The sequence below is a fragment of the Drosophila erecta genome, unplaced genomic scaffold, assembly GCF_003286155.1.
Source record: "Drosophila erecta strain 14021-0224.00,06,07 unplaced genomic scaffold, DereRS2 tig00000000-arrow-pilon, whole genome shotgun sequence".
Taxonomy (NCBI): Eukaryota; Metazoa; Arthropoda; class Insecta; order Diptera; family Drosophilidae; genus Drosophila; species Drosophila erecta.
This window is the reverse complement of record NW_020825194.1, coordinates 1,893,123-1,914,966: the sequence shown is the minus strand read 5'-3', so window position 1 is coordinate 1,914,966 and position 21,844 is coordinate 1,893,123. Positions and strand designations below refer to the sequence as shown.

Below are 21,844 nucleotides of genomic sequence, written 5' to 3'. Positions count from 1 at the left end.
TCTGTCGATCTTTCGATCTTTGCGATAGTTTGTGCTATTGACTCTTGGCCGAGCCAGCGGATCAGATAGCGAAAACATCATCATCGTGAGCATCCGAAGCATTCATTCTGCTGTCTATGTAGATCTTCAGACTTATAGCGCAGGTCATACGAATATGACTTGAACTCGATTCGAAAAATTCCAATTCATAATACCAAGGACTGGTGAAATGCAATAGATTTGTGTACAATTTATAGGTATAGGTATAAATTAAATGCAGGAACTACAAATGCTCACTTTTTCTAATTCCATACCAAAACAAAGGCCGTGAATCAGCTATTCGGTAAACGTATTTACTTAATTATGTCTTAATTATCTAATGATTGGGTGATGACTTCATTACAAAGCACTTAATCGAGTAATTAATTAAGCGGCGAATTCATTAATCATCTTTTGTGGCGTTAACGATTTAAACAGGCTTGAACTGGCTTGAATTTGTTCCGACTGAGTGTGCGCAACTATTCGAATGCTCTGCGGTGTGCTTGTTTTTCGGCACATTTTATCGAATTCGAATTTACAATTTTTTCGGTGTGCCAGATCTTTCCATTCAATCGCTCTCTTTCTCCCACATACGAAAAAACGATGCCAAACATCCGCTGTGCGAAGTGAAAACAGGAATAAAATGGCAGATAAATAGATAGAAAAGAGAAAAACAATGCAAATTTATGTGAAGAGCATTAGGCATTAAATACATTACAAGTCAAGCAACTAGCGACTAATTACAAATTGTGCCGGCATGTTGCACATAAAAAGCAACAACAACCATCGGCGAAAAACATCAAAAGCAGCTAGAGCAACAACACCAACAACAACAATGCTACTCAATGCAATTAGTCAAATTCAGCAGCAGCAACAACAAAAACAACAGATGACGAATGCTGCGTCGTGTTGTTGCTGCCATTGTTGTTGCACTATTTGATTTGCCATGCGAGCAGCGCTGCCGACGTCGCAGTGGAGCGCCGAGCAGAGCAGAGCAGAGGAGTGAGTGCAATGCACTCGGCCAGCGCGCGAGAGCGGGACGGGTGGAGCGAGAGCGCCAATAATGTGCGATGGAGCGGGCGATAGATGAAACAGAGATAGTGGGAGGTGGGAGGGCAGCGGCGGAGCTGCGCAGCTAGCTAGTTTACAGCTGGCACAGCTATGTGGCTATTATAAATTAAAAGTATCTGTACCTACCAAATACTCACCATATTCGCATAGATTGCAATACATTTAAGTTACATTTCTGGGCTAAATAAGATAAATTTATAAAATTCTATAAACGCAAGTTCTTTAGATTATCCAAAGCATTGTAAAAACCTTTAGTAACAACTGCGCGAATTCTTCAGAACTTCCATCATCAACCCAATAAGCACATGTATTTCTGAGATACTTTCTTTAATCTTTTAATCTTTCTTGAATCTGAATGAAAACTACCTTATTGTATTCAATACATTTAGCTACTAATTTAGCTGTAATCTATGACAAGAGTGCGAGCAGACCTGCTGTAGTTGTAAAACAAAAAGCGAAATTGTTAAGCGCTCTTTTCTCTCGCCTTCTGTGATAATGGCCGCACAAAAAAATGAGCACAAACGTAGCAACAAAACATTTGACGAGGCGACTGCCCAATAGGAAAAAATGTGCGATAGGTCGGAGTTTTCATGTGTGTACCGCGTATTTTCCGCTGTCTTTTTTCTCTTTTTTTCAGTTTTCAGCTCTGTGCTTCTTATTTTTTTTTGTTTTTTGTTGCTTTTTTGCATGTTTCTGCTGTTGCTAATTGTTTGCGCTGACTGCAATTTGCATGTGTCGCGATTCGCGAAGTTTATTGACCGCTCGGCGTGGGCAGCTCAGCGGCAGAGACACGGCGACGTTAGCGGCAGCGCCTCTGGCAGCACGCCCAACTATTTATAGATAAGGAAATGTGGCAAGCGGAGGCAAAAACAACTGAAAACACACGAAAACTAAAAAATACCCATGGCAACTAAAACTAAGCCAGTTGCGCAAGCCATTAAAGCACTAACAAAAAATTGCATTCGCACGAGGAATTTCACTCGAATAATTCGGGGAAATACGAAATAGAATTCCTGGGAAATCCGTCGCACTTTGCCTGAATTAACATTCCTAATTAAATTTCCACTTAAATTGAGGAAACACAAATTGTAACAATGAGAAATAAACGGGTGCAACTTACAGTACGCGAATTCTTTAGTCTTATTTCTTATAAGTTGCTATCCAAACAAAGTTTTTAAATTTGTAAATATAACTTTAATGAACAGATAGTAGGAAGTACCATTTCTTTTACCAAACTTGGTTACTTTGTCGCTGAAAACGTTCCCATCGCTCAATAAAGTGAAGAAGCTGCAACATGAAATGTTGCTGACCGGATGTTGCACATTGCAGCACGCAGCTGTTGCTCTTCGTTGCTGTTGTTGTTGCAATCATAGCGCAAATGAAGCAAATATTTGCTGTTAACAACTTAATGCGCTTGTCGCCGCCTGCCCCGCCCCCTTACCCCCCTTTTTCCGCTGATTATGCGCCTCAATCAACAGCGGCAGCAACTACTACAACGGCAACATCAACGTGCTGCTGCTGCTGCTGCACTTCATAATTTCTGCTATCTTGAGCTTCGCTTTTTATTTCAGTTTTAATGCAATTAACTTGGCACTTGTCTGACTTTCCGTCTCACTCTAGCTGCCTGTCTATCTGTCTGTCTGTCGCCTGTCTATATATATCTACCTTTTTCCCGCCAGACATCGGTTGACAATATGCCCCCCTTTTTCAGGCATGTCGAGTGGGTCGGCTGCTTTATGGCCAGCTAATGCTGTTTTTATCTCTTTTTCTTGGCCAAGATTTATTTTATTGTTATTGGAACTTTCAATAAAAGTTGCCCGTCGCCGTGGGCTTTGCGCGCGAGAGAGAGGGATGCTGCAGCGCGGAAAGAGACAGCGAATGGGAATCTTAGCTGCTGCGGCAGCTGAAGCTGTTTGTCTGATTAATTCGCCATTAAACTGTGATTAATGTTGTTTATTCTGCGCCAACTTATTAGCTAAATGTGTTAATTATGAGTTGTCGATTGTTGGGATTACAGCATTAGCACTTTTTGTTTTCTGTGCGCACTGTAATAGTTTAGTCACGTTAATAATTACAGTTGGAATAGCGCAATGGGTATGTCGGCTATTTTAAAGTATTTATGTAACCCAAACTCCTTTACAAGGCAGCCATCACACGTCATCAGTTCCCAATGCCATATTCCTCATGCCCGCTAAAGCCTTAGCTTCTAGTTGTTTCAGCCTTAGAGTGCCCACTGTATTTGGCGCTGTAATGTCATAATTAACCGCCAATTCATATTCATATTTATCGTGTTCGCGATTTTCCCGCCCGCACTCGACAGCAATTATCGCCGTCTGGGAGATCGATGATCAGCAAATCAGCATATCACCCCCGCAGCAAAAACACGCACTCTGGCAAATGTATTCATGAATAAATCAGACTCATGCTCGAAACTCAGACGCAAATCGTCCTTCACTGCTCGCTGGCAATTTGCATTTGCCATTTTGGTCGCCGCCGCCGTCGTCGTCGTCGCATTTTCATCACTTTTCACACCAAACATTTAAATGCGAAAATCAATTAAAAATGTTTGCTGCGGGTAAAATGCCAATGGAGGGGGTGGGGGTGTCGTACTATCTGTTCTCGAGGTTTTCGTGGTAATGACCGACGAGCGGAGTGTCCATGACAAAAATGCATAAATAACAAAGGCAAACAGCGGCAAACAGACGATAGACAGCCGAAAGAGATGGCAGTACGGCGGGTGAAAGAGACAGACATTGGGGCATAAACCAAATTGATGAACGTCAAATGTATCACTTGAATAACTCAGTTATATAGAATTGTTAGGCATTCAAAAACTAACTATTAACTAATCCATTGCACACGAAGCAATCTTAGCAAAAATCCAAAGAAATGGCAAGCTGGTTAAATATTTTAATTAATACATTCCTGAACGCAAAGTGTGCACTTGGCAGCCAGCTATCGGCCATTGGATATATCCCCATCTATTGGCAGCATTGAGTTCGGTCACGACTTGTGCGACATGTGGCACCCACGGTGAATAGAGATCAAAGTAGATCGGAGTGCAGCAAATTGCACTGTTTATGTGTTCTGCTTTTTAGCATTCAGCATTTGTTCTTGAGAAGTTGCAATGTCTGGCGGCAAATGAACTGCACTATACTTATGTTCTTAGCAAGGGGGCGTGGCTGCATAATTACAGGCGTTGACAAGGCGGAGAGCAGACGACCAGCCAAGCGGGGCTTGACTGTAATTTGACCTTAATGAGGCTGGTCGCTCAAAATGCATTTTAATTACAAGACACGAATTAATGGCACCTCGCTCGCTGTGGGCGCATAAAAATGTATTAACAAATGTATTTAGCATTTTACTTCCATGGGAAAATACTCAAATGTTTCCAGGGGATAAACTTGGTTCGCATACCCCTTTGTAATTCGTACCTACCAGATATAAATTTGCATAATTATCTGGCGTGTTTTTGGTATTTGTTTCAATATTACTTCCTCGCAGCAGGAACTGGGTCAATGTCGGGAAATTCCCTTCACCTCCGACACTGTTTTAATTTAGACATTTGCTGACATTTATGAGGCGGCCATAAAAATGTTTGCCCGTGTTTGGCCGTTTGATCGGCGCTGCAAGCGTTGAATTTATGACGCGCACTGTACGCGCAGCCCGGCTTTATACTCTTGGCCACAAAACAATTGGCCACAAAATGTGTGTTTACGACGTTCGGTTGGCCACTAGCTCACTTCTTTGGGATCCTAGACCTATAAAAGCATGTGGCTTCTGGCCCGTTTGCAGTTTGCCGTTGGCTATTGGCCATTTGGGTTTCTGGCTATCTCTCGCTGGCCATCTCGCTGCCTTTGCCTTGTAGGCTCTGCGCATTTGTCAAATTGATTGCGAAATAAATTCGAGTGTGCGATTTCTTCATTAGTCGCCGCCAACTGCAGTTGACATTGTCCAAAGATGATGCATGTGGCAAGTGGCACACCACAGAACAGCACCGATAATCTGCATAATTTAATGCTGAATTATAAACTTTGTGTAGCCAAAGCGAAGAGGACAACTTCACAATTAATGGGTAAATAAATTCCGGCCTATTCAGCCAGCGATTCCATAAAAGGAGATTCGCTTTTGTGGGTTAAGCCTTGAATGCTGGCCATGGCTAGCAGTTTGAAGATGTAATTCGATAGAACTCTAGCCACTTAACCAGTCATGCCAATTTGGGAAAATTTACATTTTCGGTTTGTATGAGAACTTACAGTAGAATTTGTTGTACAACCCTTGTATAACTTACCATATGACTTTGAATTAATCACCTTTTTCTCCTTCCCGTATCATTGCAGGTATGTACCACAACTTCCTATATAGATATCAATACACTCTATGCAATCGTGAGTATAAAATGCGGCGCCTGGAGATAAAACGATGAATCGAAACCCGCTCGAACGACTTCTATTTCAGTTTTTGTTACCCACACAATAATTCTGGTTCCCATCTGTGGCTAATTTGCATAATAAGCGCACAGCTGTTAATTAATAACGGAATAGCGGCCAGCTGCCCAAAAAAAACAACAATCGGCAGATCAAAGACAGCGGAATCGTATCGAAATTATGGGAGATTTGCTCCTTGGGCCGCTCATGGGTTAATGCGAACCAATTTGAGTAGGTGGAGTCGCTCCATGAAGCTGAAAACCACAAAACAAAAAAAAAAAACCGAGGCATTTCCGTCTTGGATAAAATGTGGCAAATCACTTAGCTGACTGCAGACATGCCACGCCCCCCGCCCCAGCAACAGTTTACAAGCTGTAAATTTGGCCAAGAGACTGGCAGTAGAGGGTTAAAACTGGCAATTTTCAAATTTGCGATCATCGACAGGCGCCACCAACGCGCAACGTCAACTAGGCACTGAAAAAAAAACCTACTAAAAGTATTTAAAAGATTGTTTAATACTGAAATTTATTAGCAAAGTTTTTTAAGCAAAGTGCTATTTTGCATAAGTTTGTGAGTGTTTTTACAACATTAAACTGTATCATGGTATTTTATGCTCGACGTGCAACATCGCTAGTTGCAAGTTGCCGGTGTGCAGTTGCCGCTGCCACCAAAAGCGGCAAATGGCAAAATGTTTTGCAATTTTCGCTGCATTTGCGGACAATAAATTGCTGGGCATTTAATTTGGCCATCGCACAAGGTGGAGCCTTTTGGTGGCCAAAGAAGGGGGGGCAGTGGGAGTGGGAGTGCCCCAAGCCAAGAGGCATGTGCAACAAGCGTCGGCTATCTGCTGCCTCTCTGTTTGCGCCGAGTAAATTGATTTGTTGCGGCTCCAAAGGCACGCAGTCAATCAAGCGCGAGTGCTACAATCACTATGAAAAATCTCAGAGCTCCAACTTCCCCAACTCCCCCCAGAGCCACCAAAAAAGGCAGGCCCAAAGAGGAGGGGCGGGGGTGCAAGATGCCACCGGCGCGATAAGAAAATGTTGAGCAACATTGTTGCCAATCGACAAGAAATTGCACTTAAAATTCGCGCGAAAAGCTAAATAGAAATAAAACGCGTGTTCGGCGCTTTTATTTATTTATTATTTTTTTTTTTTTGCTAAAAATGTCGAGTGCCGAATGCCAAAGTGAGTGAATGCTTTGCGCTAGAGATTAGGGGTATGTATCTTTATTCATGCGGTTTGCCGGCTTTTTGGGGTCAAAGATAGTGGGAGATAATTACTGGTAGTATAACTAACTAAAAGATATATTAAACTAATAAATCGTATGTGTTCTTGTCGAGTAGTATAGTCATTCACTGGTTGCACTCATTATTTATAGATTTTTATGTGTATTTCACATATGCGATAGATGCATTGAGAGTATTTGCATGCCTTAAGCCACTCGCGTCTGTTGCATTTGCCACAGTTACTACGCACAGTTGGTAAAGTAAGTTGGCTGAAAGCCATGCGGCGGCTCTTCATGCTCTTAACCCGCCAAAGCCCCCATTAACCCACGAGATCCCCGTGAGTTTTTGGCATCGTGTGGTGTCATAATCGCCCATCCACTCGCTCTCTCCCTGCTTCTCTCTCTCTTTGCGCCTCCCTCTCGCTCATGCACATGCAAGTGCATACGCCAACACATGCAGTTTGGTTGCGCTTGCAGTCGCCGTCGCAGCCGCTGCTGCTGCCGCTGCCGCAGTCGACGTCGGCTGTTGTCGTTTGGCCGCCATCGCAGTAATCTAATGTCAGATAGTTTTGCGGTCGCTAACCCGCCTCGCTGCGACTGCGACGTCGACTGCGGCAGCGACTGCAATGCAAGTGTGTGTGTGTCTGTGTGTGAGTGAGGAGATCGGCAGCAATCGAGAAGTAGCGCAACGCACGCACTCGCCTAAGGCCATCTCGCTCGCACTCGCACGTTGTGCAATTAGACGGTGCGCTGATGAATGCAAATTAGAATGAAAGCCGCACAGTGGAGCCAAAAATAATATATAATATATATCATTGCTAAGTATTACAGTACTGTGCATTTTATAGCAATGGAAATGCTCAAATTAGAGCTGATTACATGGCGGATACTTGATATTAAAATGAGTAACAACAGGGCGGATACGTTATTTTGCAAGCTGATAAATACTTATTAAAACCTAAACGTTGGCAGATCTTCAGATCTGTTCGGATCTTAACTTAGTCATGTGTCAATACAAATTGTTACCCACTGTAGTCATGTAAGCGATATTTAATCTGCCATTTGCTTGCGCCTGAGCGTCTCTTCGTAAGAATGTGGCTCTAAACCGAAGCCCGGCCATAAAAGCAAACAATTGTTGACATCTGCCACACGCTGCTATATGCTATATGGCATATGCTGTGTGGTATTTGCTATATGGTATATGGGCCTCTCGAAGCCGCCGACTTTTTGAGGAGCCCCCTCCACTCGCCACTCGCCACTCTCCACTCGTTTCCTTTCGTTTGTCAGCTTGTCAATCAAGTGGTCGTCTTCCACAATTATCCATTCTAATGACAGCGAAAGACGGAGACAGCCAGTTCAAAAGATGGCTTGCACATGTTCGCTTTGACAAAATGCCAACAAAAAAGGCAGCCCAGCAGCATATGCGGCACTTAAATAATTCTCGAAAAAGCACGAACCGAAAGGAAAACAAACTTGCACAAAAAATCAAGATGCTAAACAAAAAACGCGGGGAAAAACAGCAGGAAAAGTCCAGAAGATGTCGACCTACACGCCCACATCATTTGGTTATTGGCCAATGTGGTGCGTTGTTTGTGTAAAAATATGTCTTAAATAAACGACCAAATAGTGCACAGTGAAAAACTGTTTACGAGGATCTGTGAAAATAATAGGTAGAGATAATCATTTAAATTCCAGACTGCACAGCAATCATAAAATAAAAATATATTTGCTGCCTGTGAGCAGCGCAGCAACACCTACTTTTGCTTTCAGCCTTTTTCAGTTTCAGTTAGCGTTTTGCAGTTAACGTTTTTATAGCTGCCTACACTAACCTATGACAATAATTAGCTGAGCAAACAAAACACAGTGCGATATGGCGTACATATGTGTGTATATTTTGAAGAGAGACAGAGAAAAGAGCTTTGTTTGTTTAATTTGTGATGTTTCGAGAGGACAGCCGCAAAGTAGGCAATGGGTAGGCATTCATTTAAATTGCAGTTCGTTGACTTTGTTAATTTGAATCGACTCGCGGCGCTTTTCCATTTTCATTTTCCATTATCTCGGCCAGCGAGAAAATAAAAAGAGCTTGTGCAATTTTCCCCCGGGGTTCAACACCTACCACTTTGAGCTAAGTAAACGTTGGCTTTCTGATGATTGGTGTGGCTGTTAAAGCGGGAAGCCGACTTCGAGATGAGCCAGCCTGCCCATGGGACGTATGCGTAATATTTCGCCAAATCGCCTCTAATTAATAATGCAAATCGCTGCAGATCAGCGATAAGCTAACCGAGCCAGCTAGTTGCAACAACTCAATTACAATGCACAGCTGCTGCTGCAGTTCCTTTTCCACGATTTTTCCTCGGGGCACGAGCGTGTGGCAAGCGTTTTTATCGCGAAAAGCCAGCGCGATCGGAAACAACGCCCATAAAGAAGGAGAAAAATACCAATCATTATTTACGGGCTCAGTTGAAAATGAATTGAATGAACTGCATTTGGATTCTTTAGTATTTTTATAAGCATTATTTTTATGAGCATTATGAGCACACATCAAAGCCTTAATGCTTAAGGTGTTTGAATGTCTATTATTACGTCTATTATTATTAGATAGGCGCAAACCATTTTATGTTTGTCATGAAACCAAACACGACACCACAGGGCTGTGTCAGCCATCATTACTGCATTTAAGTGAGTGCATTTCCCTTTCTGCTCCAATCAAACGTGCTTACTCGCTAAATTATGAGGCGTTTTTAATGGCTTCCTTCATTTGCAGTTGCAGATTTTCGCTTTCAGCTTCTCCTCGCGTGCCTCGTAAAAATCGCAGCAAATGCCTTTAAATAGCAGGAAGATGACTGCGGAGTTGCCTGGAAATCGCCTCGCAGTCTGCCCAAAAGCCAAAAACTTGCACTTCAAGTGAGTCTGCTGTTCAGTTGAGTTGAGTTCAGTTCAGTTGCGGGCTTTTTGGCCTTATATTTTGTTCATTCATAAGCGAGCCGAACCGGCTGTCGAACATGCTGATGTTGCTGATGTTGCTGATGTTTGAAGTGCCTTTGATGATGCTCATTTCGTTGGCGTTGGCGAAATGTAAAATGTATTTTAAAACTGGCAACTGGAGGGGTCCGCCTATTGATTTTTACGACCAGCCAAAGGTAAAGTTCATCGAACTTTCGGGCACTCACACACATGCTCCTACCTGAAAAACGGAAAGCGGAAAAAAGCGGAGCCCCTTACTACATGCATATTTTTTCATTAATTTTGGACTCGAGTTTAGCGGCAATTAGTCGCATCCGTTGGCTGGCATAAGTAAATAAATTTCGCTTAATTTTATTTTATTTGCTCGTGTGTTCGTTCGTTGGCAAATCTTCAACTCCAGACTTTGTAGAGTCATTGACCAACTTCAGTGGGTTTCGTGTAGCCCAGTCCAGTCTGTGCCATATGCCCGTCCCTTTCCCTGCCATGCATTCCGTCTCTTTCTCTAGTGTCCACTTTCTGTTTTTTTCGGTTTGTAGGGACGGAGGAGCCTTTCATGTCTGTTTAACTTATTTGACATGGGTCGCAGGAGCTTCGCGAGTAAGAGGGGTTCTACACAGTGTCCCTATCTCTTTCCAGACCTCGCTCGGCATCGACCCATCTCTCTCTATTGGTCTCTGTCTCGTGCTCTCTCTTTCCCAAGCCATCCTGGGGCAGTCCATTATGTGCCGGCTTATTTGTTTTAATATTCGCTGCTCGTTTTCTTGCTAGTTTTTGGCCAAAGTCCTTTGCATATCGGGGATAATGGGGTATATATATATAGTATATATACTCCTCTTCTTGGCTTATCGTTAACAGCACATTAAAGGATTTCAATGCCTTGGGCTGGTGGCAAACATTTTGTGCACCACAAACATTTTGCTTATTGACTTTGTTGCCACTTTGACGCCTTATCGCCCATCTACATGGCTATATCTTGTAGCTGCCGTCTGGATTTCTGGATTGCTGGGACTCTGGATGCCCGATGCCAGACAGAGCAGAGGGGTATTGCCACAGAGTGTGGCATGTGGAGGCACCCGGGGAACGCCAGTGGCAGACAAACATTTCCGCTCTGCTGGCCGCCTATGGTCACGTGCCGCTGTCGCATTTAACTTGTGCTTCAATTTAGCTTGGCGGGCTTTTGGGCCCGATTTCACTTCCTTTCGGCCAGCAAGGACACGAGTGTCCTACCGCAAATCAATAAGCTTAGCCCGGGAAAGGCAAGCATTTTGCGAGCTAATTGATAACCAATTTCATTGTAAGTCACAGGCCTTTAAATCTAATCTGTTGTCGAGCTGAAACTTTAGTTCTCAATTTACAATCTGATATTTGGCTTAGCTTGGTTTGATGAAAACCTAGACCCTCTACACCTCGTCCAATGTCATCAATCTTATCCATCAGCAGTTCGATGATGGATCTCCCACCAGTACCCCATCTACCTCATTATCGCTTTTGTTCGCAATTCAATCAAAATTTGCCTTGGCTTTGCGCAAAAACAATTGAGTTTGTCTCGGCTTGAGTGGCCAATGGATTGGGAACAGCTTCCCCCGCTTGAGCATTCTCCTGGCCAACTCCGCGTCCCGCCCTCACCACCTGAATCCTGGTCACGCCCCAATTGTGTTTTTGGCATTGTCGCGGCCTGTGTCTGACAACAACTCTCGGCAGACGCCACTTGTCACGGCCCCCCTTCCATTTTCCCCCTCTCTCTAAAGTTCAGCGGGAGTTTTCACTGCAAGGATATTCGTCTTTCGTGCACGCAGAAAAATCTGTAGAGTGGCATACTACATCTGCTGCCAAGCGAGGCTGTGTTTTCTTCAGTGTGGCTCTCCTGCATCTTAAGTGCTTGCAGAGGCCACCTTCGGATCCTTAACTTCAACCTGCCCCAACCCATCGCCTGTGTTAATGTCACTTGGCAAACTTTCGCTGCATCGCCGTCGTCGTCGCCGCCGCCGTCATTGTCTCATGTGCCTCCGCTCCCAAAGAGAACTGCGCCATCCTGCCACCCAGAACCCCGCTTCGATTTGTCCTGGTCGTTATCTATTGCTGGCAACGACAGGCAGCATTGATTTAATGACATTGATGGGGCGCCACGCCCCGCAGACCCGCGTTTGCCCCTACATTACATTCTCCTCCTGATGCTTTATTTATTGATTTAACTTTGCAATATCGCTGGCATACTCTTATCCTTTCTATCGCTCTTTTGCTTTTGCTTTTCCTTTCCCTTTGCATTTCTTTTTTATTTGGCGCACTTAACGCGTTTTTGTATCCTTGAATGGATTTCCTTTTATTTCTGCAGCGCCGGCAAAATTTATGCGCTGCCTTTGCTATCAGCGCCAGCTCCTCTCCTTTGATCCCTAAGCTTCTTTTAAATAAATATCAAAAAAATAGAAAAAGTGCTTAGTTGAGTAGTGCATTGAACTCGTCCTTGCACTCGCTTCTATTGCCTTTTATTGGTTTTTGATTTGTCTTTACCTTTTTGTGCCTGCCTTTTCCCCTAAGTATTGCTGTGTTATTTTCTGTTCATTAGCCATAAGGAGCTCAAGTCGAATCGTTGCGAATCTCAGTTGGCAAGTGATTGCAAAAATTAATTAACAAAGTGCCACGCCCCCACGTCGACGACGACTGCCTTTGAAAAAGCCATGATACGCCCTTTTCATGTCCTCTTGTGTCTGCTACAATTTTTCCCTGTGCCCTTTTTATTTATTTATTTCGGTATTTCGGTATTCATTTAGGGATCGCATTCACTGTCTATCATTCTGTGCGGGTGTAATGAAATTATCCTGCGTGCTCGAAATTCTCTCGTATCCTTGTGCCCCGCAAGCAGGTTCAAAATTCGTCCTTCAATCCGGTGACTGAATGCCGAGCCTTATGGAAAAGGAAAAAAAGTAAAACCCACAGACGAGAGTCGACTGCAATTTAATTACTCTGCGGCTTGCTGTTTGAAAACAGTTTGGCGTACCTGGAAGGCCAGGAATTTGCTTTTCATGATGGAGTGGAGTCAAGCACCTAGAAACTCGAACTCAAACTCAAACTCAAGCTCGGACTCAAACTGAAACTGAAACTCAAACTCAACCGACTGAACCTCACACATGTCGTCTGACCAAACAGTGCAATTTGTAAGCATTTGGGAGCCAGCTCAACTCAGCCCAAACGTTCATTAGTTTGATTACCCCAAAATGGAGTTGGAGTCCTGCCAGTTGGACTGGCAGAGCAGAGTCCTGCGGTTCGCCCAAGCATATGCAATGAAAAATTCAGAAACGCAATCAACAAATTTAGCCGAGTTGATAGCACTTTGAACTTTAAGCCACAGCGAAAAAAGGACATGAAGGAACAACCAGCGAAAGTTTGTGCAGGGGTATTCCACATGTAATACACAGGAAAATGTACTAACTATCTTCAGGATTTTTTGGTTGAGCAACTTAACATGAACTGCTTCACCCTTTAATGCCATTTTCTCTGAGTGCACGGCTAGCGTTCGTGTTTCTGGCCATGTGCTTTAAATCATTTTCATTTTCAGTTGAGCGCTGACAGCAGCTGTGGCTCTTGTTCCGTTTGTGTCCTCCTGCTTTCCAGCGCCAGGACCTCCAGCTCCATCCGTTCCTTGGTCATTGTCCTGTGCTGATTTCTGTTTTTGGCTGTTCAACTTGGCAGCTTGGCAACTTGGCAACTTGGCTGTTCCTCCTGCCGTCCGAGCCAAGCACTTATCGCACCTTGTTTAGTCAGTTAAACTGTCAACTGGGACGAGAGCAGTTTTTCAACCTACCCAACCCAGCCAACAAGCACCACCCACTTGCACCATTTCCACGCTTTTCTTGATTAATTGCAATTTGTGTGCGCTGTGTTGTTGATGAAGTTTTTAGTGTCCGACAAAGTGCTGTACTTTCGAGGGGCGCGCGGGGTGCTGGCTAATTATTAATGTAAATGTTTTCACTTTTAATAGAAGCTCAGCCGCTCAGCCGCGCCCCCTGTCTGGGTCAGTTTTTCCTTTTGGCTCCTAATTGCCCCCAAACATGCAGCTTACATGGCCATTGGCCAGCTTTAAAACGGGAGAGCGGGCAATGGAAAGAACTTTCCATTTCGCCGAAAACCACCTCCGTTTTTCCGTCTGAATTGTGGCGGGTGTCATTATCCTTGCGGCTCATATGCGAGACAACGAGCTTGTGCTCGTGCTCGTGCTCCTTAATTAGAAATGCTAATGAGCCAAAGCCAAAGCAGCCAGCCAAAGCTACTTAGCGATGTTAGTGACACCTTCGAAAGTGATTCAACCGCATGTGAAAGCGGGAATTTTCGGGGATTTGGTGGCACATATAGAGAGCATTGTCTCGGCATTCGTTCTTTTGTGGCACGATTAGCGCGCTCGATGAGCAGCCGAAATGTTGATATCATCGCCCTATCATCACCTGAGCTGCAGTCACAGAGATGGGTGCTCCTCGATTCAATGGGGAACTGGAAACTTTATGTACTTTATGTGTATTTCCATAATTGAAATGTATATTAATTGTAGCTACTCCCTACTTTGGTTACTCACCTTTGACCTGTGTAACCAAGAGTTTGTGACGCAAACTAAGCCCAGATTGATTAGCTCTTGTAAGAGCAGCTTACGCAAAAACATTTTTGGAACTTAAGCCCCACGGCTTAGTGCCTTTGGAACTGGTGCGCCGTGGAGAAAGTTCTCCAGATCCTGCGAGTGCCAAATAAGCCCTCATTGAGGTGCAGCCACAAGGACCCTCGTCATTTATTGGCCTTTAAAGCGGCGTCGAGTGCAGTGGCTTCTATCCCTGTCTCTCTGCATTCCCTGTCTCCGTCTCTGCCAGTCTGTCTGTCCGATTGTTTGCCCATCTCTTTCCCGCGCCCGCTGTCTGTCTCTTTCACTTTTGGTTTGTGTGTGTTATTTTCTGGCTAAAAGGACGAACAGAGGGAGTGGGTCTGCGGTGGCGGGGATTGGAGGTTTTTAATGTCGTGTTTATTTTGACATTTTCATTATGTGCGTATCTTGTTTGTGGCAGAGTGACTGTGTGTGTGTGTGTGTGTATTGTTCATTGTCTGCGTCTGGCTGCGTTTTTTATGGATGGTTGCCACCCGAACAACCAACAACCAACAACCAACGCCCAACACCTAACTTCTTCTTGGCCTTCACTTGAGCTTTTGTTTGGTGTCAAAACCCCCTTTTTAATTATATTATTTGAACCTTTAACCTGGAAATGTTAAAGTTTTCAAGTTTTCCGTTTTCCCGCCGGAGTTGAGTGCATTTGCTTTTTGCGGATGGCTGAGACTTGCATTTGAAATGAAATTCTTAAAACTTTCCCTCGGAGCGCTGCCTATCGAGTGTCCTTTTTGGCCAAGAAAGGAACAAGTTTTCGGTCGCTTTTGTTTTAATCAAACTTTTGGCCGCCTCTTCTTGTTTATTTTTTCGTTGCCAGCTTATAACTTTTCCCTGAGGTTAGAATTTCCACGCTTTTCCTCTTTTGTATTGTAATTAAAATGCAGATGGCTGTCTTTGCTCCTTTTCCTTTACTCCTCTAGTTACTATTTTTGCATTTTATATATATATATATTTTTTGCCAGCACGACTGTGTGGCAATTATAAAGATATGCTCCAAATGAGTTCCATTCCGAGCCATTTCTCGGTGCGGCGATAAAAATGACAGCAAACGAAAGGGGGAAAACGCTGGAAAAAAGAAGTGGAAAAACGCCCGGAAAAAGGCAAATTTAATTAGGTTCAACTGGGCTCTTCTCACCCCTTCAGCGATCAATTGGTGGGCAAATGCACCGTCCGTCTCAGTTTGTTGACTCGCACTTGTCCCTGCGCTTATCTGTTTCCCCATTTCGCCTCCATTTCCATTTCCCGCCACTATTTGCACTTCCAAATGGAGGCCTGTCCACGGGCTATATGCGTCCGACTATTTCTGTTGTTGACAGCACTTATCGCCTGGAGCTGGAAAAGTCTAGTTCGGTTGAGGTTCATTGATCCATGGGTGTGATAAGGCCCCGGGGAGCAGCAAGTGGGTGCTTAACCCCAGAGCTACAGCAATTGCGATAGAGCTGCCCGTCTTTTAAAATATGATTTAAAGGTGTATCAAAGCTAGGAAGCCTTGCTTACTTTTAAGAAGCATTATATGTAAAGCTCTTCTTCCTTTTCAATCTCAAAACAAAACATAACGCATACGCACCGTTGCCAAGTTGATAAGCAGCAAACAGAAACCCTCGTCCTTGCAATTACATAAATGAGAAGGAGTGAGTTGCATCACCTACCCAGTCGCCACGATACATATGTTTGTTTGCCGTAAAGCATCGGGGGATTAAGTTAAGTGGAAGAAATTACACCAGAGAGGATACACTTACTCCTTCCCCTTCCCCGGCTTCTGTGGCCTTCGCCCGGGAGAAATGGCTTTCAGTTCGTTTAGTTTTGGCTGCTAATGTCCTGGGGATTAAGTTCGAATCAAAGCAATGTACTGTGACTCCGTAAAATGCAGCAGCGGCGAACGGAAGGAAAAAATGCAGAAAAAAACCAAAGAAACCAAAAAGGAGTGCCTTAAAAAATAATTAAACAATTAAGTTTGGCATGGGCACAATCATAAAACTATTAACTGCCACCGAATGCATTTAAATTGCCTGCTTAGCGGGTGGAAAATGCGGGGGCGTGGAGTGGAGTACGCGGATCCAATAACCATCAATGTCTGGCGAATGTCTGGGAGATGCCTTTGAAATTTGCTTTACATATAAAAATAATTGTTATGCCCGAGAATAAAGTTTAAACTGAAGGAGGACGCAGGACGGAGGACGGAGGACCGGCCAGCCAACGAGAAATGAAAAAAGGGAAAGCAGCCTGCAGTTCAATAAACTGCGAGAAAAGGCAAAAGCATGCTTCAAGGCGCCAGCTTTTATTTTGTTGCTCGGGCGAAAAATGAAATTGGAAATTGCATTTGTTTTGGCCCTTGCCTTTTTGGCCCCATACATAAACCTGCTCATCCCCATCCGCTCCTAGCCAATCGAAGGAAGCCATTATGCCATAGCACATTGAACGCACGATAAATAACGACGGCCCAAGTCGTCCAGTCTATGGCAACAAAACCAACGAATGCGATTTATTTGCAAATTGATATTTAAAGGTCAGAGGGAGCATACTAACCGGCCAAGAGCGAGCTGCTTAGGGCCATGGCCAAGCACTTGTGGCTAATGGCAAATGCAAAAGATGCAAAATCCGTACATCTCGAGGGCAGAGAAATTAAAATTTCCTTTTCGAGCGCTTCGCTTCCAGTGAAAGGAAAATTTTCCCTCTCACGTTGGACATCAAAAACTTGGCACAGGACATGGCCAACAGTTTCTTGAACCTTGCCAAGGAGAACGCAGCTTATCAAAAAAACATTTCGACTGCGCCGCCTAATGAAGTTATAACCCAGACAAACCCGACTAGATATGCAAAACTCAGACTCAAACTCCTGCTCGCTTTTCGTTTCTGTGTACTTTTATTTTGCAATTGTGTCGCGCATTTGAATTAAGTGCAAATGACATGAGATTTTCAGGGAAAACAATGCGAGTAGCAGCTGCCTCTTAGGAGCTGCCACCCTCGACAAGCTTTTAAGCCACTTCACAGTTGTACAACTCCAACACAGTGAGTGGAGTGCATTTCCCACCGCTTTTCCACCGCCCCTGATTTTCCCTTTGACTTGGCACTCCTTTTGCCTGTTTTCCCTTCGTTTCGCTGCAGTTTTCATTGTCTGGCTTCGTACTTTTTGAATTTATTGAAATGTTTGTTTGTCTGCCATGCTTGGCTGCACAGCAAGAAAATTTGCACTTATTACACCTCTTAAAAAGAAAATCTTGGGCATTTCGTTTATTGTATCAAACAGCTTAAAATAAAAACAATTTGAGAGTTTGGTTTATTATATTCCGATTTGCTTTCCAAATTAATATTCGTTAGCAATTGCCTTGCTAATTTCTCGCTGTGCAGTTGTTGCTTGGCTGCGTTGTTTTTCCAGTTTTCCTACGCTTTCCCTGAGTCCTGCACAGCTGCGCCTGGCGGTATGCTACGTTTTTTGCTGTTGCATTTGTTGTCGCAAAATATTATTACTCCATTTCATTTATAAAAGTGGCACTGCCCCATCCCCGCAATTCCGCAACTGCAATTCCATTTTCATTGTCAGTGCCCCGTGCCTTGTGCCTTGTGTCTTGTGTGTTGTGTCTTGTGTCTTGTCTGTTTGCCTTGTTGGCTGAGGGAAGTAAGTTGGTGGCATTGTTGCTGGCTTGTCATTGGCTTTAACTCCTAATCCACAGGTCACATCTGGGCCATTGATCAAAGTGTCTTCTGGGTAGACAGCCAACTACTCATTCCACTGCTTGAATTAAGCACCTAACGCCACGCCCACCGCGCCAAACAGCCAACCCGCCCACGAGGAGCATGACTGCTGTCAGTTTTGCCAATGACAATTTTCAAATTTATTCTGCCATTTCTTTGTCTCTGTGGCAAAGAACGCCTACGGGTTCTTCGAGCGGATAACCATTTAAAGCGCGCACAATTTTTCAATTTCCCCACTCAAACACAGTTTTTCCGGGTTAATAAAATAGTTTTTCCGCGCAGTTACGCCCACAGCGTCTAATGAGGAATTTCCCGGCTCCTTAAGCGTTTGGGAAAAAGGTAACTCAGGCGATGAGGCTCACATGTTTGCTTGCTGTCTGCACAAACATTATTAACTTTTGCATAAGGCTTAAAGGAGCCCAAGAATAATCGAGATAAGCAAACAGGAGGGGCAGCAAAATTCGTCGTGTGATATATTTATGGGTGGCATTTTTAATGGATTAAGAGCAGCGGTAGTTGCGCCACCAACTTCCGTCGGCACTTAAGCCTCAAGCCAAGAAATGCCATTTAATTTAATGTGTTTATGAAAAGCCCAGCACTTTGAAGCCCAGCTGAGGAGCATCGAAAGCGAATTCAATTGAATTGTAGTAGTTTCTTGGCCCATTGTCTCCGCCATTTGGGCCGCCGTATTTGGGGTGTGGCGGAAAAACCTTTTTGATTTGTGGCCCCACTGAGTTTTGGGTGCTGGTATTTATGGTCGGGAGGAAGTGCTGCCTGATTTATGCGTCCGAGCGAAGTGACAACTCAATGGCTTCATTAGGGTCCTTCGACGTGAACCGAAGAAAACCAAAACCCGCTCGAAGCGAGGAAAGTGAGGTGAGTTTATTGCACTTCGACTTTTGACTTCTGCCGAGCGCCATGAAAAGTTGTTTCACTCTCGCAATAATCCCAAATTCAGCAATAATAATTTCATGCTTATAATTTGTTGAAGTTGCCCCGTTGCGGTTTTGCCAAAACTTTGCACACGCGATTCTCATAAATTATGAAGAGGCAAAGGTCCTCAATCCTTTGGCCCCGTCTGAGTTCATTCTCTGCTTCTTGGCCAACGACCGTCAGCCCAGAAGAACTCGACTGAACTGAAGGCAGTTGAAATTAGCAAATCGTCACGTAGCCAACTCGAAGCTGCGCAATGTTTATGGCTTAAACGGAGAAAAAGTCCAGGCATATAACTTTGAATAGCGAGCGGGCTTACAAAGCTTACACATGTTGCTATCAATTATGAGCACTTATTTGTCATGATAGCTAACTGGCATATATCTGCTATAAGAGTTTAGTTGACTTTGCAGCGTTTCTCCCAGTGCAGCCAGGCCAACGTTTTGATGGAATGTGCGCTACATGTGCGTCTGCATCCTTTTTATGTCATTTATTTTTATTTTTTGGCCGTGTTAGGAGCAAAAGATTATTGCTGCAGTTGGCTGTGCTATCTGGGTTATTGTTATTGTCCGTAATCCCAGACGAGAGCAGCACTCACCCACAGATACACGCACATTCTCCTCGAGCAATCAACTTAATTGCTTTAGCAACTCACCCCGAGATTTTCCGCCGCCATTCTTTTGTTTAATGAGTGAAAATTGTGCCTCGTATCGCCCAACGCGGCGTATGTCTCCCAATTTCCCCTGCTCGGCATGCAAACACTCATTAATCGAAGCCGTTTGTTGTGCCACAATGCTGGGAGTTGATTTTATTGTTTCCAGGATTTATGAGCTCTGTTTCTGGCCCCCAAGAAGTTGGCAAACAAACATTGCATTGTGCGCCCCGTGCAAATATTAATTTCTTGATTATTTTAGCTTGAGAGGCGGCACCCAGCAGAGAGTGTCATCTCCAATGGAACAGCACAAGTTCTCAGCAAATATTGGCAAAAGATTCCGCAGGGCTTGAGCCAACCAGCTCTGCTCCTTATTAAAAGTGCATTAAACCTGTCCCAGTAACAGAAATAGAAATAGAAACAGAAACAGAAACATTCCTCAGCTGCAATTGATTGGTTGTACGTGTCCTTTGGCTTAATTCCGATACATTCCAATGTCCTGCCACTGAATTATTCAACCTGGACTGCTACTCAACCACTCACTCGCTGTCTGCTCCCTGAGTGCTGTTATTCCGTCTGGTCAGGTGCCGCACCAACGTCAATTACCCAAACAGAGTCACAAATATTCCCTCATCATTGGGTTAGTTGGCTCTGATTGGCGATGGTGGTGGTGGCTGCAACTATTCCCACCTTGGCCATATTTCGTGGATCCTTTCAGCACCTTTTGCCTTTTTGACGGCTTTATTACCAGCTGCTGGAAAATGAAGCGCGGCGGTGGGTTGGGCTCCTCTGCCGGCTCGCCATATTGATTATCGATTTGGGAATTGGCCTGGACTGGCTGACTTAACTTGCGGACCAGGCCAAGCCACACACCTGGCTAGCTGGCTGTGTGTGTGTGTGCATTCAATTTGGGCAACGTGTTAGCCACTTTGGCTTAGACAACACGGTTTCTACACAGCACGTTTGGATTTTATGGTTCATTTGTTGGCGCTTAGACGCTGGCTGGCTGGTTGCCTCGTTTGGTCCCTCGGCAGACATATATTGGCCATGCTCATTGGACGCCACCCACCTTCAAGTTGACAGCGGGCGCGGCGGGGTAAACGAACCTTGTAGCTAAACTCAATAATTTGGCAGCTTCTGCATTCAAATTGGCCATCGAAAGCGCCGCCGCAAACAGCTTTCAAGTTGAAGAGTGTTGCTTTAATTGAAACCTACTAATACTATATTTTTTCAGATTGAGGACGAGGGCAACCATGGCAACGACGAGACGCGCCTCTTCATCCTCTCCTCGCTGGCCCAGTCCCAGATGAGCCGGGTGGCCTGCATTCTGTGCGAGGAGCCGCTGCTCGTCTTCGATCGCTATCCTCTGGTCGATGGCTCCTTCTTCCTGAGTCCCAAGCAGCATTCCAGCGGCTGCATCGAGGTGAGTAACTGTGCACCAAGTGCACTCCACTACCCGCCACCCAAACGCCTTTCTGCGCTCGTTCTAGCTGCATTTCTCTCCGTGTAGCCATCATTTATAAAACGTCAAATGTGGCATGGCAACCTCTGGCTGCTGCACACCCACGCCCACGCAGCTTTCACTCGCCCACGTGCCCCCGAGAACTTTCAGCTGCAATTAGCGGGAACGGGCTGAACTAACTCCAGCGCCCGCCACTCCCAGTTGCTCATTTTCCTGGCGACTCGGGGGACTGCAGACAGACCCCGCAATTTATGACCCATTTAAGTCAGCGTAATTACGCCAGCGCCCAAAGAAGAGCCGGCAAAAACTGCAGTATGCAGTTTGCAGTATGCAGTTCGCAGTTTGCAGTTTGCAGTTCGCCGTTTGCATTTTGCACATTTTGCATTTCATATGGAGGAACTGCACGCACGACCTACGCTTCCATGGGCTTGATACTGTGCCTGCTTTCCCTGGTTTTCCCTGGTTTCCCCACCAGCTGCCTGTCAGTCTCGCCCCTTTTGGGGGGCTTTAAATTAAGCCTGGATTTATAATTCATTGCCAGCTGCGTCGGCTGCTGCTGCTGCTGGTGCTGCAATCGGAATTGGCTCCTTTGTATGCCTCCTCCTTTCCAGCTCTTTTCCTTCCCTTGACTTTGACTCCAGCACGCGGCGAGGTCTTCTGTTCGTGGGCGGCAGCAGCAATCTCCTGGGCAAGTTTATGCATTTTGCATTTTATTTGAAATTATTATGTCGCGTTATATGCAGCTCCACTTCCACTGC

The 21,844-nt window shown here is 44.7% G+C and overlaps 1 protein-coding gene across 1 annotated transcript in view; it reads left to right on the top strand.

The window, feature by feature from the left end:
- The window catches only part of LOC6555326 (headcase protein), an 81,207-nt gene that overhangs the window by 52,503 nt on the left and 6,860 nt on the right, over window positions 1-21,844 (top strand). The window contains 1 exon segment of the mRNA XM_001981177.3: window positions 20,859-21,047. Within this exon segment, the coding sequence (XP_001981213.2) occupies window positions 20,859-21,047 (189 nt within the window).